This window comes from Mesitornis unicolor, unplaced genomic scaffold (assembly GCF_000695765.1).
Source record: "Mesitornis unicolor isolate BGI_N332 unplaced genomic scaffold, ASM69576v1 scaffold5378, whole genome shotgun sequence".
In the NCBI taxonomy this organism is placed as follows: Eukaryota; Metazoa; Chordata; class Aves; order Mesitornithiformes; family Mesitornithidae; genus Mesitornis; species Mesitornis unicolor.
The window spans coordinates 1-17,921 of NW_010199842.1; the positions used below are offsets into that span (position 1 = coordinate 1).

Genomic DNA, 17,921 nt, shown 5'->3' on the forward strand with positions numbered 1-17,921 from the left:
AAATTAAATTAAATTAAATTAAATTAAATTTAAAAAAATGAAATAAAATGTAAAATAACAAAATGCCAAGGAAGACAGAATTAACCTCTTCATGAAGTAACTCATGAAGTAATTCAGAGCTGAATTTTTAACTTATGCAAATTAATCCTACCAGATCAACTGCCCTTCTTTCTCAAAAGAAGAAACAGAGATATCTCTTTTCCCCTTTAAGCCATTTAGCTGAAGATTTGTACATAAGTAAGCAAAATGACTTTTTCTTCCATGCTCACGGTAGCTGAAACTGGGAAATAATTAGATCAGGGAAGTATCTTGAAAAGAAAAGAGAAAAAATAAAATAATGCCATGTACAAGAGCATGCTTGGACTCAGGATTTGATCAGTTAGCCAGAGAGTAACTTCCATCAGAAGTGACAGGAGTTACACTTGGGTTCACGCTGTGGCAGAGACGATTCTCCGTGCTATAAACATAAGAAGAGGTGATGTTGGCAGGCTGTGTTTCAGATGCAGTTATTCAGGTCAGACCTTCTTTAAACATACCTTGCGCATAGATACCCTTTCTTTCAGCACAGTGGAGCTGGCAAATTTTAAAGAAAAATGTATGGTTTTAAAGCAAAGGGAATCTCTTGCGCTCATAAGGTGTCCTGAGGTTTTTTGGGTGAGGAAGGGCAATTAGAAAAAAATAACAGGCATCTACGTGTGAACTTGGCACTCCAGGCTCCCTTTATAGTCAGTAGAGATCCAGGCAATGCAGTCAAGGGAGTCCAAGGACATGTTTCTTGTCCTATTTGCAGTAGCTTAGTTGACCTGTGTGTTAGAAGTACTTATTTCTCCCCATCTTACATGGCCAGTGAGAGAGAAAGTCAACACATTGCTCGTTTGGCATGTGAACATTGAAAACACGAAGCATTTCTCCACTCTTGAGAGAAGGCATCACCTCAGTCATTTAGGAGAGATGGAGAGTAAGGGAGAAAAGCCCTGAAAGCATTGGTAATGATTTCTGACAGTAACACCATCTCTTCTCTCATCAGGTGCCCCCTCAGTGTTCATCACTGCTTGGACTATTGTCAGGATTTACCTTTTCGATGTTGGGTAAGCCTATGGACTCAATTATCTTTCCTTTATCATTTTGCCTTCCTTTATCTCCAAGGAAGGACAAGGAAGGTCCTGCAGTTTTAGGAGCCCAGCCATCCTGCCCTAACCCCCATGGCAGTCAGAGCAGAGCAGAGCGGAGCGGAGCAGAGCCTTTCTCTTGCCACCATGAACTGGGATATGCTCCATGGTCTCCCTGAAGACACATGGCTTATGTCAACTTAGGCCAGTCACTCATTCTCCTTGTTTCCCAACTCCTTGGTCAGGATATTTGCAGGGAATTTGTGAACAGCCCCTGATGGTCTCATTTGGCCCTGTGATAACAAAGATAACAGCTGAGCAGCTTCCCTATGCTCAGAGGGCTTTGCATCCTGCAGAATTAACCCTAAATAAGCTTAGTAAACACACCCGTTAGCTCTCCCACAGAAAAACTCTAATAAGCCATTTTTTTGTTCCCAGGCAGATTTTAGGATCTGTTTTTCATCCTTTTTAACCTAACAGCCTTTGATACTTTATGTAAGAAGCAGATATAATACAGCTAAATAAACAAGGCAAATATTAGAGCTGTCCAAGGATAGTTGCAAGTAAGTGGGATCTGATCCTGCCATCCTCCTTCATGCTTTTACTCAGGCAGGCAAACTATATTAATTGGAAAAGCTTTCATGGGAAAACACGCCAGAGAGTTACAGAATCAGGTGCTTATTATGTACTCGCTGTGCATGCCCTTGCTTCTTGAATTTACAGCACATGGTTAACTCCATTTTCTCCTGTGCATTCTCTCCCTATGTGTCCTGATTTGTCCTTATTTCAGTAGGAGAAGCAGCTCAGATTTCTCAGTGCGTTTTTGATGTATAGTCATGCTAACACATTTCCTGAGGGTTACTGATTTGATTTATGGTTTTACTCTATCTGCATAAACCTGACCTTATTTACTCTGTTAATAAATAGCCTCTACAATGAGATAGATACCAAAGGATTTAATCAGTCTGGAAACCAATTTTCTTACTAGATATTCTCACTCAGCTCCAGCAATTCTTAATAAAAATACAGACTTCTTTGCATTTTCTGGAGGCTTTAAAGCTCTACATTTTTGTGCCAAGTAAAACAGGGTGTGAATTTACAAGATATGCCAATACCTAACGTGGATATATTTTTTTTTGGCATACTAAAATTACCTACAGAGAAAAAATACAGGAAATTAATCCAGGTTAAGTAAAACTTAATTATGTAAGGTTGGTTAAACAACATTAAGCCTCTATTTAAACATTCTAACTCCAAATTAAAGTGACCTTCATTCAGACTGCCTGAATGTATTTTAAAAATGAAGTGCACTAGACATAATTAGGGCCACTTTAATTCTAAATGAAAGGGCAACGTACAACTGACTGAGTATAAGCATCTGTATCTGAGCAATTTGCTCTAGTCTCCTTTTATAGCTAGTGGAGATTTAGTCAGTGTAGTTCATGGAGTGTAATTTTTTCATCCTAAAGTTCATGCCTATAATAAGTCTCAGGAGCTATGCCCTAAAAGTGCCTCTCTTCATCTACTATTACTTGCGCTGTCAACTTTTTGAATTAGATGAGCTGGATCCAGGTGAAATTGCCTGCGATGGGTGCCACTAATCTATCTCAAACATGAATGCAGACCAATTTTCGTAAATGCTGTCCTAAAAATGCACCTTGTATCGCCTGACAGTTCTGAGGTCTGCAGTTAAATGTGTCCTGAGCAATATTAGTTGTTTCTGCTTCATTCCTGTCCATTTACTTGTTGGTTTTCAAAGATGGTTTAGGATAACCTAGGTGAGTGGTGTGGTTTGCAGACAATTCTGACTTCAGTATGAGATAAATCACACCCTCGACCCTATAGACTTGCCTGCCTTGATCCATAGCTTAGATGCAGCTAGCTAGACCTAATTGGACTAATCCCACCGTAGGCTGTCATCTTTTGCAGAAGGGCATGCATGTTTTCTCTGATGGTGCCAATTGCTCTGTGCTTAACAATATCTCCATCCATGATGGTGGATAGCATTGAAGGTCTCACGAATCTGTGATTTTGATAGTATTTCCTTGTAGCAGACCGTAGTATAGGTGAAATGAAGTGAATCACCATCCTCCCCCACATCTACCCTGCCATGACATCCTCCAGCTTATTCCATTACCAAAGGGATACGAGCTCAGAGCATCGTATCTGGGGCAACTGGGACCTACCAGTGCTTCAAGCCACTGCAATGCAAGTCTTCAGCTGTTCCCAGTTCATGCATACCAGGTTTAGTCCTCTTCACATAACCTAACATAGCCATCTTTTTAGGGAAACCATGTACCTGAGAAGGTTACCTGGCTGCTTGCTTGCTTTGCTTAATGTTTTAAGTCTGGTTTTGTTTCTTTTTAGGTGCTGGGAGGAAATAGTGGAATCCCCATTCTGGTGGATCATTAAAACTCCTATTTTGGTGTCAATTTTGGTAAAGTATCAGCACATTCTGCTGGCTGCAAAGCCATCTTTAATCCTAAGTGTGGGGGGTGAAAGAATGTTGAGAAGCGTTCTGTAAATGTCCATGAAAAATGCATTGACAGATAAAATCCCACTGTATATTGAATATCTGTCTTAGGATGAGGAAGTTTACCCTCCAGATAAACATATTTTCCTTTAAGTATTGACCACGGGAAGAGCTTGGGTGACTAGACAACCAAGATGAAGCTCATTTGACTTAATTGTGACCACCTCCATATCTGCTAGTTACCCTTGGCACTCTGGTGCAGTAGCCATGGGTGTGTGTAGCCAGAAGAGGTTCAGGAACGTGGTTAGGGATCCAGGAAAAGCTCCTCTTGTCTAATGAATCAGTGGATGTCTAAATTAGATCAGTTTAATTGTGCTAGAACTGCTTTTGTTTCTCTGAGCTGACCATATGCAGAGCCCAGGATGACTTGTTCAGTTGTAGAGGTCAAGACAATAAAGTAAAATGTGATGAGTCCTACCATAAATTTCTCCCTAGATAAAAAGAGGTTAGCTTAATTCCCCCAGATTTTTGCCTCTTGTTATAGCATCTAGTCCAAAGTCAGATTCTAGCTATGTGTTTTTAAAGTAAGTTCTTGAGAAGGTTGGCTAATTTCCAAATAAACCAACAGAAGTGCTTGACTTCTTACTTCTCTGGATACGATCAATTCCAACCACAGAAACCATGACACTTCTGAGGAACTCTGAGTACTTCCATCCTTGTCGAATATTACATGTTTCCTCTGTCAGATGTCGAGCTAAAACCTGAAACTGAATAAACCTGAGTTAAACTTAGCTTTGAGTTTTCTTAAATGAAGGCATGCATGTGGGAAGGGAAGAAAAAGAATGCGACAGAAATCAAACCAAATATGTCTCTTTTAAACAAAAATCTTTTCTTAGACATACATTATTCTTATTCCACATACATTATGACCTTTACAAGAAGACTTTTTTTTTTCCGTAGCATTTGTCATACAGGAATTCCAACGTGAAACAGTTTGAATAATTACATCTTACTCGGTTCACCTCACTGAAAAGAAATACAATACTTAGATGACACATCTCAAAATATTTATATCATCATATAAAGCTATAGATAGTATTTCCCTTTCCCAGGATAACCTTTTGGTAAAGAATTACACCCTGTTCTCCTTGGATCAATGAGTCTGTATTTTCTTTTGGCCAATAAATCATTTCCTCATGGCCAAACAAAATTTACCCAGCAATTTCAGATTTTCCTACTGCAGATAGCATATAAATCTGTCCCAGAGGAAGGGCATGATAACCACTATCTGATGAACAGCAGGTTTTTTCAGGGAGGAATGCAACATTTTCTCCATATCCATGGGAATAAAGCATAGATCTCAGTGGAAGGGAGAAATATATATAAGATATATAAGATATTAAGCACTGGGAAGTGCTTTATCATCTGTCTATGATTATACTCTAGGTTGAAAAATAAACAACTTCTCCAGTAGCCTGATAGCCATATCTTCTACCATGCAATGCTAGGGTTGTACTAAGCCTATAAATCACACCACACCTGACTTACCACTGCCATAGTTTTGTGTCCATGGGTGCTCTTGCCCACAACAAGCCAACATTGTCAGTATTTAACACATGGCAGGAGAGTGAAAAGCAGCTCCAGCGCTACCTGCAATGCTGCAACTTGTGTGCTATCAATGCTCATTGGAGTAATTGATCTGGATTATACTGGTTTGAGTTGATAAATTTTGCTTGCCAACAAGTCAGACGCAAGCCATTCTTATAAGGGAATAAATATGAATTTAAACTATGATAAATGGCATGAGATACATAAAAAGTGATTAAGCAATGCATCATAACCAAGAAATACAATTAATTTCCAATCACTCACAGCTTCTGAAAAAAAAGTGAGTGTCTAAATGAGAGATGTGCTTCGGTCTGCTTTATTCACCTGTTGTTGAGATAAATGTGGAAATTGCTGGAGGAAATTTTACAGTCTGTTTTTGCAGAAAATCAGATTGGCTGGTTAACACAATCCCTTCCAGCCTTTAAGCCTCTAAAAAATCGGAATTATTTGTGCATTTGCTAGCCGTGAAAGGATAAAGAAAGAGATTGTGTGCCAAGCTAAAACTAAACTAAGTCCACAGAAATCTGTTATCACTTTTCTATTGTAAATGTTGCATGAGTAACAGCATGATTCAATGGACAGAACCTTAAAAGCAAGTAGATTTGCATTCAACTCATGCCATCTACAACATGTCTTTAGGAAACTGCCATTCCTGTCTCTACACCTTTGCTATTAAATAAAGTTAACATTATGTGAGTATGTTAGTGGAGCACTTTAAAATTTTTTTGAGTGAAAAGCAGCATCTAAAATCTAGGTATTAGCTAGACTCCTCTGGTCTAATGTCCTAGGAGAGAATGTTTTCCTTGCTATACAAGGTTTCCAGCTTCTCTCCAGGGAAGACATGCCCAACAGCATTGAGTAGAGCCCATTTGAGTAGATACAGCTTTGTGTTTTGTTTTGGTTTCCTTGGCTCACCACCTCAGTCTTTGACATGCTCAGCAGCCGGTCCCATGTCACCGTCTCCCGAGGGCTTTGACGTCCGTCGCTCCGCTAACTCCCAAGGCTCTTTTCCCACCCTGTCGTCGGCACTCCCCCGTGCAGCAGGACGTCGTGCATAGCTGTGCTCTATGGGTTTGACATCATCATACTTGGGATGTATGACACAAAGTCCCAAGCAGGCTGATGTCAGGCCCAAGATGGCTGCCATCCTGTGTCGGTTTACTGTGGGGCTCTCTGCTCATGGCTTTTTAACAACAGCTTGCTCCATGGCAAAAAATATTGCAGTGAAAGGAATTCCTCTATAAAGATCAGCTCTTTTCACTGAAGAAAAATCCTAATTCTTTATTTTTCTCTCTGTTTCCTTTCTGCCCATCCCGACAGGTGAACTTCATTCTCTTCATTTGCATCATCCGTATCTTAGTCCAGAAGTTGCATTCCCCAGATGTTGGACACAATGAACCCAGCCAATATTCGTAAGTCCTAGACTTTTTAACTTGTTTAACTTTATTGTACCGTTTTGGGGAAACCTCTTTGGCTGTTAGTTCAGTATTGCATCCGTCTGCACTGATCAGAATCAAGTATTTGTTAATTGATTAAAGCTCATCAGAAATCAGCAAATGGGGCATTTGCTAAAACATCTGGGCATGTTTTATATCCATTTGAACAGACAGGCAGGAAGGCTTTCTCCTGGGAATACAATGGAGAAGTGAGAGCAATAGTAATGATCATGAAACAAAATAGGATTTCTCTTTGTGTTTTCGATATTTATTAGATTCTGAAGGTATAGAGGCCCTTATGGATAAGAAAGAGAAGCTGTCCACCGTATATGGGCTTTTTTTTTCCCTGAACTGGTTACCCTCAGCTCCAGTTTTCAAAGGATGAGAGATCCAGAAAAACAGTACATTCAATAGAATCTATGGCAAATTTTCATTGTCTTAAAGCATACCCCTTAACTACGTTGGATTCATTCACTGCATATTTCTTCACTGTTGAGAAGTTGTGCTGTCTCAGAGGTTTTCCTTGACATAAGGCTTTTATTCCAGGGATATAAGGTTGACCTTAATGAGGCTTTATATAATGAACAACATGCAAGTGAGATCAGCATCTGTCTCAGTGGCCAAGACTGGTCTTAGTGGCAGTGTTTAAAGAGTGTGAGAAATCTGTCTATCTGCATAGATTTATTCTGGCTTCAATGCAAATAAAATAAAAGTTCAGACCAGCTTATTTTTGACTCTTGCCACTGCCCTGGCTCAGCATTTCAAATATTCCTGGATATTTATTAAATGTTTCCTGAAAAAAACTGAAAAGAAAGAAGTCCAGTGTCCCGATGGTCACTGCTCATAAATCTTCTTTGTCTTTTGAGGAAGCTGAGCACTTTGGTACCCTGAAGAGTCTGAGCTCAGTTCATCTTTCTGCCATATGGAAGGCAGTATCAATATGGTCCTTGAACACTGACCAGCCATGACACTGAGTCTTGCTCTCTGGCAATGGTAAATTATGCATTTCATCTACCTCAAGAGATTCTCAGATTTCTGAAAAGAAATTCCAGTATTTGACCTTAACTTCTCCCTGCAGCAGCCAAAGCAATTACAGCTTTTCTTTCATCACAACACGCCAGCATTACCAGACCCCGTGCTTTCTCTCGCTTCCCTTTACGTATTTCCAATTGGGCATTTTATCTTTGTACCCCTAGGATTGCAACAGCTTTGGCCAGGTACGCAGATTAAATCAGCATATTGAAATATGTCCTAGTACTAAGCAGCAGCCTGGAGCAGTTGGCCCCCATTCATCCCAGTAGAAGGGCTGCTAACACGTGTCGGAAGGGTTGTGCCCAGATTACCTTGGAGGTCATGCTGAGCTTTGGTTCAGGACTTTTTAGTTCTCATTTTCCAATGAAGCAGGAGCTGCCAGGAAAGCTCTCTTTGTCTTATAAACAAACATAGCATGGCAGAGCAGTAACAGGCTTCCCCATGCTGGGATGCCAGACAGGAGGCACTGCTGAAGTACAAATGATCTTCACATCTTCAGCTCCTCTCCTTCATTCTCCACCTGAAAAAACATCTCAGTTCCATTAGGGCATGAATCAGTTGCTCACTTCAAGGTGTCCAAGCCGTATGAGATGCTTTAGGACCTTTGAGATACTTGCCTGGACCCGGCATATAGGACCCAGGACGTCTGGGAGACTTGTACCCTTATACAGTGGCAGCTGGCCACTAGACAGATTTTCTGTGGCATCTGGAAGTCTATATTGACTATATTGACTACAATGAGACCTGAGACAGGACATTTTCCTGTGGAAATGAATATTAAGTGTCGTGACATGAAGGCTGGATCCCACCAAGGGGAGTTCTCAGTGTGGTCCTAAGTTTTTAATGTTTAGAGACATGCAGAGACATCGAGGGTCCCGACCCTTTTATAAATATCATTAGGCATGTGGTCTGCAATTGTAGGTACCTGGATCCTTCCACACATCATTCCCTTATTACCTGAAATGCTGCTGTTAGCTGCAGGGCTTTGGCTTGCAGGACCCAAGAGATCTTAGCAAAACCTGCTGCTAATGATGTGTGTGGGTTCCTCCTGCCAAATCCAAGATAAGTATCTTTTAAACTAACAACATCAGGGATCTCTCATTTGCATTTCTTCCTCCTTCTCTTGTTTACTTTATAAAAAAAGAAACAAAACATGTTGACATATTGACAGTATTGTTCAACCTGTTTCAGTTTAGCTGCAGGCTGGAAGTTCAGGTGCACTGCTGACTCACTCATTAGTGCTACAGACAGCGAGCTGGGCTTTCATGTATTGGAAACTGTGAGAATAAGTCTCCCTAAACAGTTTTCTAGAAATGACAGAGACATGTGCAAGAATAGGGCAGCAATATTTCAGGCAAATAGAAGTTATTCTTGAGCAAAATCATCTTCTTCTGTACATGTTCATAGATCAGGATTATCATAAATAATATCATTTTCCATTATGCACTCAAGGAGCATATCTATAACATTGGTTCACTCTTATCCACTCTCAAGGAGAGGAGCAGGCTGGTGGAGATGTGTTTTCCCTAAATTCCCTAAATTACCTGTCACCATGTGTATCTGTCAGAGAGAGCAGGTCTAAGAAGTGCCCGTTGTGCTGGGAGTGGAAGAGTGTTTTGGGAAGCCATGATCTCTAGCAGATAGTTTTAACCAACTTTGGACAATCTCCCAAGCAGTTCTGCCTTCTGCACAGCCAGGCTTTAGTTTCCTGGGAGAAATTACAGCATGGCTGAGGAAGATTATTTTCCTCACTGCAGTGTTTAGGGGGTGAGTTTTTTTAATATCTTAGGGCTAGACCTTATGGTCCTTGCCTTGAAGACAAACTGAGGTCTAAAACATCACTCAATATGGATGCCCCTTCCCTGGAAGTGTTTAAGGCCAGGTTGGACGGGGCTTTGAGCAGCCTGGGCTGGTGGGAGGTGTCCCTGCCCATGGCAGGGGTTGGACTGGATGAGCTGTAAGGTCCTTTCCAACCCAAACCATTGCATGATTCTGGGGAAGCTCAGTGCTGGGAGCAAGCAACTGGTTTGGGGTATTGTGCAAACTGGAGGAGAGAGGTCTTAAGATTTAGCATTTGTGCCCTGTTTGTTGGCACTATCCATCCAGGAGGGAAAGTGCTGTAAGTGAGGCCCTGATGTTGCCTGCAATGATAAGATAAAATTTTCTAGTCCATTGGAGTTTGCGAACAGCTCCTCTATGAATATGGTAAACGAATGCAGCATCACATGTATCTCCTCTAGGTTGACTGCTCCTGAAAGACTGGGAAAACAGGAGAGATTTCTGCCAAGCCAGTATTGATATTCACTGAACTGAGATCTGCTAAGGAAATGAGTTGTTTTCTCATATGTCGTATGTTGGGAGCTGGGGGAATTAGGGCTGGATCACACTAGTGTGGGTCACACTGGCCAGAGCCGCTTCTGACAGGGAGGAATGTAGTACCCTGATGGTCACCAATGACAATGACAGTCCTCTGGCAGAAAATGACATCCAAAAGGACTGAGATTTTGGATCTGCTCAGTATAAGCAGGGATGTGCCTGCAAGTGAGGGATGTGGTAGGAAAGGCAAATTCCTGGAAAGTTCCTCAGCTTCATACAGGCACTCATTTTGCCTGGAATGAGTTGCAGCCAGCTGCTACTCAGTCACCAGGTATTCCCTGAGGAACCACAGCCTCCAACCACAGCCTTAATGTCAAGCTGTCTTTGAGGCAGGCCCAGGGAAAGCTGGAAAGGTTTGCTGGGAGATACAGTGATGAGCATCATCTGCATAAAGCTGGCACATCAGCCCTCCCAGTGGGCTTAGGCAGATGGCAAATAAATAAAGATGGTCTGGAAGGACTGAGCCTGATGGGACTTCGGAGGTGAAGGGTTTGCAGATGGTAGAACAAGTATTTCTAACATCCCAGCCTTAGCTTCAGTTCCTCCAGAAGCCTATAGAAGAGGGGGATGCAGAAGTATGTAGGTGACCAAGGGAGTCAAGAACTCCATAAGCATCCTTGAGTCCTTGATTTAATTTTATTTCTGTCAGCTATATTTTAATAACGATTGGATTTAATAAATTATCATCTCTTCATAATTAAACCTCTGATTACCCAGCCTGATGCCATTAAGCACTAATACTGTTCATCTCCCTCCTTTGGAGACATTCATTGTGCGATAGCCTGTCATTATTCTGAGCTAAACATACCATTTCTCTCCCCGAAGCTGTAATTTTCAGAAATCCCAAGCAAACAAAGACAGTGCTAGATGATGATTTAGCTTGTGGAGATGAAAAAAGATCTCCGGTGGGAGGGGAAGAAGAGAGAAGGGAGAAAGAAATACCTCCATTGAAGTTACTGAGAATAAAGATGTCACATTTTATGTTGTCACCACATCTGAAATCACCAGCCATCTGCAGTGTGCAGGCCAAGGAGAAATAATCTAGGGCTGAGCACTCTGCCTTAGCTGGAGACATGTATATATTTTTATGAGAGCTGTTAATGAGGAAGAAATCAAGCCTGTGGAAATGCTCCCGGCATGGTCCTTGGTTCGTCTGAACTGCCATGCAGTGACTGTGCCCAACCAAAGGTCTGGTTCCACATGTCCCTGCATCCCAGCCCAGGTCATCAGAGGGACCCTGGGGAGGTTGGGCTGTGAGGAGCTATCTCAACTCCATTCCTTTCCCTGTACCCCTGACACATCTTCCCTCTGGGCGAGGGCAGCCTCCTGATATTGCCTCGCTCGAGGCTGCTGTTTAAAGGCTGGATGTTCCCAGGGCCTCAGGGTAAGTGGACCATATCACATCTCCTAATGGCAAACAAAGGTACTTAACATGCACGATACAGGCTACACCACCATGATCCAGGTAATCAGCAAATATATACTGCAGCAAATTAAAGTTTGGGGTTGTGTAGGGCTCAGCTGCAGGATTTCTCTTCAGCTTACCCTTTAGCTCCTCTCCTGTCTCCCCTTACAACTCGTGTTTGTCTTTCTGACAGGAGGCTGGCCAAGTCCACCTTGCTGCTGATCCCTCTCTTTGGCATTCACTACATCATGTTTGCTTTCTTCCCTGACAATTTCAAAGCAGAAGTGAAGATGGTCTTTGAGCTCGTCGTTGGGTCGTTCCAGGTAAGCCACCCTTTGGGCCACCAGTCAGTCACTGGGTCTGTCAGCAGGGGCAAATGTAGCAAGCTTGACAAGGGAATAAGCAAACATGTGAGCTTGGTTTTTTCTGGACATGTCCAATATTTCTTTTATACCTTTAGGGAAAAAGCTACTTAATCGAGCTTGGCTATGATAGAAAATAATTTCACATTTTGCCTCCTGGAATTCCAGAAAGAGATGCTCTCTTGTTATTTTAGGCACCTGAAAAGAAAATGTACCTGTATAAGTTAGTTGCCCTCGGTCTTTTTGTACTTAAGGGAGAAAAATTAGCACCTCAGTTCAGTTTATATATTATTGACATGGTGTAAGATGATATAAGTTGCCTTTGGGAGGAATGTCTTTCTGGCCCTTAGGAGCCTCATCCGTCTTCAGCCAGTTGACTTGCATGAACTTTCTCCTCTGTTAATAAGCCACATCCTGCCTGTAGAGCCTGCTCAAGCAGAATTCCAGTTCATTGGCATAGGAGGCCAATACCCCACCAGGATGGATAGTGATAGATAAGTTTGGTTTGTTTTTTCAGTGAAAGCTGAGATTCTCCCAGATGAGGTGTCACTGCACAGGAGGCGAGAAAGGAGCAGTTTAGCCCTGTACAGTGTCTAAAATCATTCTATTCTATGAGAAAGGAGCAGTTTGGCCCTGTACAGTGTCTAAAATCATTCTATTCTGGGTGACACACTAGAGAGCGTGGTTAGATATCCCCAATTTCAGCTGCCAAGAACATCAGGAAAGCCAGGTCTCATATCCCATCCAGTTGCCTCTAATGCTGGTGACACACTAGAGAGCTTGGTTAGATATCCCCAATTTCAACTGCCAAGAACATCAGGAAAGCTGGGTCTCATATCCCATCCAGTTGCCTCTAATGCTTTGAATGACCAAGTGTCCCTCTTGGGGCTGAACTGACTTCTGATGGCTCTCAACACCAGTTGGAGCAATCTTTGAACCCACTGCTGCTCGATACCCTAACCAATCTTCCTCTGCTCCTTGTATAGGGAAAATGCAATCAAGTGGTTTCTGTAAGGCACCTTAGCAGCCCCCCAACACCATGCCCTTTCTCCAAGGCTGCAGTGAGTTTGGGTTGTGATTTAGGGGAATATCAGCTGTGAGGTGCTAAAAGGCTGTTCTCTCCTTTTCCCTAGGGATTTGTGGTGGCTGTTCTCTACTGTTTTCTCAATGGGGAGGTAAGACCAACAATATTGTTCTGTTAATGTTTGTAGCTAAGGCAAATTCAATGCCTGTGGAGAGGATTGAGAAGTGTCCCGTTCCTGATGTTACCATATTGGCGGGAAGCTTCCACATCAAATCACTCACTCCAGAAAAACAACTCAACCATTTGCCTGACTGTTTCCAGCACAATTAATAAACATATTAGGACTTCTGTGCAGACTGTAATATTTCCGCTGTTGAGCCCTTCCTTTCCACATGAGACAGCATCAGCAGAACCCCCATATGACCTTGCATAAACCCTGATCCAAAGAGACCACCTTCAGCAGGGGAATTACAAAACCCATCTTCTAAGCCCCACTTATGCTTAGCACCTCAATGAATCCCTCACAGACTCACTCCCCCACTGCCAAGAGGGAGGCTCGTTAGTGCAAGGATATTTTTGTGCCATGCTCCATCTTCCCGTAAGAAATTCAGCAGAGACTGATTAAACCCATATTGCGAAGGCTACCGAGTGGGTGTGAGCAGCTAAAAACTTGGAGCTGCTGTCAGCGGGAGCACTTTCAACTTGATAAACTGAGCACGGACAAGAAAGAAGCAGCTGTGAGCTGGGTTTATGTTGCAGCTTCCTGGGGAGAGGAAGAGTGTCCAGAATCGCAATGCGCTCTCTTAGAGCTCTGCTGCTGCTTTCAGCCATGCTGATGCCATGTGTATATCAGGCAGTGGCATGCAGAGCAGAGAGCCCAGCTCCAGCAGAGGTCTTTGCCAGTAAACCTGCGTGGAGCAGAACAGAATCACACAAAGTTATTAATGATCCAAAACCGATACAGGCATTGGCGTGACTTGTTAGGCACGGACCAGCACCAGGCAAACATGTTTCTACCTTACAGGCACTGCTCCTGCCTTTCCCATGTTTCCAATCCTGAAGTTTGCATGGTGGTGCACTATTCCTGTGCTTGTTGATCCCAGAGACCCTTGGACACAGCTGTTTTATCTAATTCATGCTGTTATCTACAAATTTGCACTGGAAAGCTGCAGGAAGGGACAGAAACAGTGGCCAGATTTGTTCAGGATTTGAATCTGGACTGTGCAAACCAGATGATGTGTGTAAACTCCCTGAGCAGGAACAAGTAGCTTCTATCAAGAAAGCACAGCTGTATTGACAGTTTTACAAAGAAGCGATAGTTAAATCATTTGTATTTGAGCAAAAACAGGGCAGTGGAAAAGAAAATCTTAGTTATACTCACAAACCATAGAATATGTTGCCTTTACAGTTGTCTGGCACCTTCACTGCATTGGATAAGCAATTCCCTGTGCTCACTTTTCTGCTGAAGCTCAGGGATTTCTGGTGTAGCAGTTCTCTGGCTGGAGTGTGACCTCTCTGCTATGTGGCTTAAAAGTTCTGGCCAGGTTGAGTTTAGTGACCTTTATAAAATAATTCTTGGCCCCTTGGTAGGTGGGTTACCCATTGGTACTCACACAATCAAGTCAGAGCCATGCAGAATGCTCCCCTCTGCTGATTTGCTTGTCTTTCCACCACCTAGGTCCAAGCTGAACTCAAGCGAAAGTGGCGGAGGTGGCATTTGGAGCGGTTCCTGGGCTCGGACATGAAGTATCACCACCCTTCCTTAGGCAGCAATGGCACCAACTTTAGCACCCAGATCTCCATGCTGACCAAGTGCTCACCAAAGACACGCCGGTGCTCTGGCTTCCAGGCTGAATTCTCTCTGGTGTGATGGGGAGAGGCTCTCTGAGCACTGAGCATCCAAGAGAAAAACTGAGAGACAGAAGGATCCCCAGGAATCAGCAACACGATGACAAACCCTTGTGAAATGGCATGCTCCACATGAGCCAGCAGAGGACACAAAACTGGAAAAGCCGCTGGCATCCAGAACAAGATCAGACAAGCCCAGAGGCAGAGAAATACTTTTCCTCTCCCTCTTTTCAGACCTTTCACTCTTAAGTTTCAAGCCCTCAGAGGTTGATAACAATGAGTAAAGGTCCTGGTCGCTGGAGGAAAGGCTGGGATATCCTGATGTGCCATAGACAATGAAGTACAGGGGGTAAGGGAGAGCCTGAGCCCTTGGTGGCTTTCCCAGAACCGGCATCTCTGAAACAGATTAATTGCACTTTGTTAAAACAATGAGCCAGTAAAGGAGAGAGGGAGGCAAGAAGCAGGAAACAAAAAAAAAGCCAAATGTATGAATGTGCCAAAAGTCCCATTGGTAAGAGGTGGTGATAAGGCACCGAAGACAGACTTGGGGACATGGGAAGAAGGAACAGGAGGAACGAGCAGGAGGAGAGACAGGGCTCCTGCCTCTGTGTTTTACACATGTGAAGATGAAGCTACAGCACCAGAAAAGCCCCTCAAAGGATGCCCCGGTGCTGCAATGTGTTCTGCTAATCACCCACCATCCTCGCTAGCAGAAGCTTTCCGAGCACCCATGGGTGCCCTCTGGGAAAGCAGGTCGCTGAGAAGGAACAGCATGGATGCCCTTCTTTGCGCTACGTTCATGCCATCGTGTTTTGTTCAGTTGTTTTCGATGAACAGGAAACTCGATTTGCATGTATAAAAAACAGGTACAGATGCCAAAAGTGGAGCACGGCTGTGTTTTTCATTCTAAGTTTGCCCATAGATCTTGGTGCATTAATGCACCCAGGATCATTGGGGATCGGGGGAAAACAATTGGTTTGTAATTCATTTGCGCTTGCTTAGCACACACTGCCAGGGAAGGGAGATGTAGAACCCTGTAATCCTTAATTGAATCCGACCGGCTATAAGAAGCCACTCTCCAGATGGAAAAATTAGCATCACGGCAGCAAGCAAAACTGCTTTCATCAGAACAAGGTTGTCTCAGCACATAACTGGCACTCCAGGAATCAGGAAGGAGTGAAAGAGCTATTAAATTGATTTCTTCTTCAGCTTTTTGGGGGAGCTTTCATCCTATGATGAAGGCACTGTTAGATCTTTGAGATGTGCATGCGTATTTTACCTCTTTTCTGAAAGCCTATTAGTTTCCATATAGGAGCAATCCCTATTTGAGGTCTTGTTAAAACCAAGGGAATAGTTATTTTTTCCTTTTCTTTTCTTGGTAGAGGAGTGAAACCAAATCCTGCTCAGACATGCCAGGCTGGCTCCTTGCAGGGCATCACATGCAGCTCACACGTCCAGGTGCTGCATTTGAGACAACCTCTGCAATCCCAGACTCGGTCAGAAGACAACACAAGATGCTCACATTGGTGTCCCACGCAACTGCATCGAATGGGGTTGCATCAGTTTTACAACAGGGTGGGAAATCCCTGCCCTGCTCAGGTGTACAGTTAGTAATTGGGCTGCTGTCATTGTAACATATCATAGCACCGTCCTCATGAAGGAGAGTCTGGGCACCAATGCATGTGCATGGAAATGAAGGTGGGCTCCTCTTTCAGAGATCTCAATTTACCCTCCAGGTACTAACAGCACTTGGACTTCTTCTTCAAAATGTAGTTCATTGAAGGGAAGCATCTTTAACTTGGTGGGTTTAGAGTGTGTTTTGCTTGCTTGTTTGCTTCCTTTAAGCATCTCTAATTCACTGCCAACAAAACACACTGAGCCCAGGAGGAGGGTTGCAGATCTGGACATCCAGCTCCTTTCTCAGTTCTGAGAGGGTGGTTGTTCCATGCTGTAACCCTCCTCAGAGTTGTACCTTTTATCATCTGAGCTCAGTGTTTCCAAATTATTTCTCCACATGTGGGACTGAGCAGCATGGGGGGCTGAAGTCAGTAAAGGGTGTGAGATGCTCTGATACAACTGTCCTGAACGATAGTCATGCACTTACGAGTTTTCAGTGTGCTAGCTCAGATGCTGTCCAGTGTAGCCATGGCTACTCAGCCTGCAAAATTGAAGAGGATATGTAGATATTTGTGAAGGCAATCATAATGAGCTCCATGATCCTGCAATTAACGTGCGGATGAGACCCTAAGCTACCCAAGTACAAGGCATCTTTGTTATGGCTATGTTACCCTGAAACCATATAATTAGCAGTTAGAATCCAACACGGACATGCCATAAGATCATCAAACTCCTCTTGTAGCAGTTTTCTGATTCCCAAAATCCAGAGAAACCAAGAGGATGCTTAAAATTTCCCTATGTTGCTTACACGGAAGCCCTTATGCCCTGACGCCCCAGGAACAAGGAGGTCCCTATTGAAATCTCTGTGAGGTTCTTAGAGGAAAGGACCCGGTTGGTGTTGGGTGCTGGTTTGGTGAGAGTTTTCAGACATGGATTAGGACTGACACAGAAGATGCTGGAGAAGTCCCACCAGTACCATCAATTCTTCTCCTATGCCTTGTTCAAAGCAAGGATTTGACCTAGCTCTGCACTTCACCACATAAATAACTAGCTGCAAGGAAGCCCAGAGGCAGCAAGGGAAAGCTGCTTTTCAGCTTCCAAGTTGTTCCACTTGGTGTAAAATACATTCTCTCACCAGTTCAGAGTTTGGAAGCAATATCAGTCTGGGAAAGATTTGATTCACCAAGCTGCAAAGTCATTCACCCTCTTCATCTACTGTGGTAGCTATTTATGCCCAACAACATTGGTGGCTGCAGAGGAGCACTGCCTAATCTTGTTAATGCACCCAATGAGGTGCCTAAGGTGTGAACTTAAATCCCAGGTCGCAGACAAGCAAAGGAAGAGTTTGAGCACAGAGGTGTTAAGCATAAACAAAGCACCATTGCCACCAACCTCCTTTGTGAGATGTGAGGGAAACCCTTCCCATCTATTTTAGGCAGCTGGGGTAGAAGGTCCATGTCTGTGAGCCATGAGCAGCAAGACACCTTGTGCATTCTCACTCTGTTGTCCTTCACCATCCTTTTCTTGTAACTCCGTTTGCAAGAGGTCATTCTGCTTTGTATTTACAGCTTCTCTGCCATTTCAGCCCTGTGCTAACCTGTGCCAGCATCAGCCATACACCAAAGGCAGCA

General features: G+C 43.3%; 1 protein-coding gene across 1 annotated transcript; it reads left to right on the forward strand.

The window, feature by feature from the left end:
- Positions 1 to 1,027: 1,027 nt before the first annotated feature.
- On the forward strand, positions 1,028 to 14,709 carry LOC104544643 (vasoactive intestinal polypeptide receptor; the record flags this gene model as incomplete). Its single annotated transcript, XM_010189567.1, has 6 exons — positions 1,028 to 1,088; positions 3,477 to 3,546; positions 6,511 to 6,602; positions 11,633 to 11,762; positions 12,935 to 12,976; positions 14,504 to 14,709. Coding segments are annotated over 6 exons (587 nt in total), but the record flags the coding sequence as incomplete, so codon positions are not given.
- Positions 14,710 to 17,921: the final 3,212 nt, after the last annotated feature.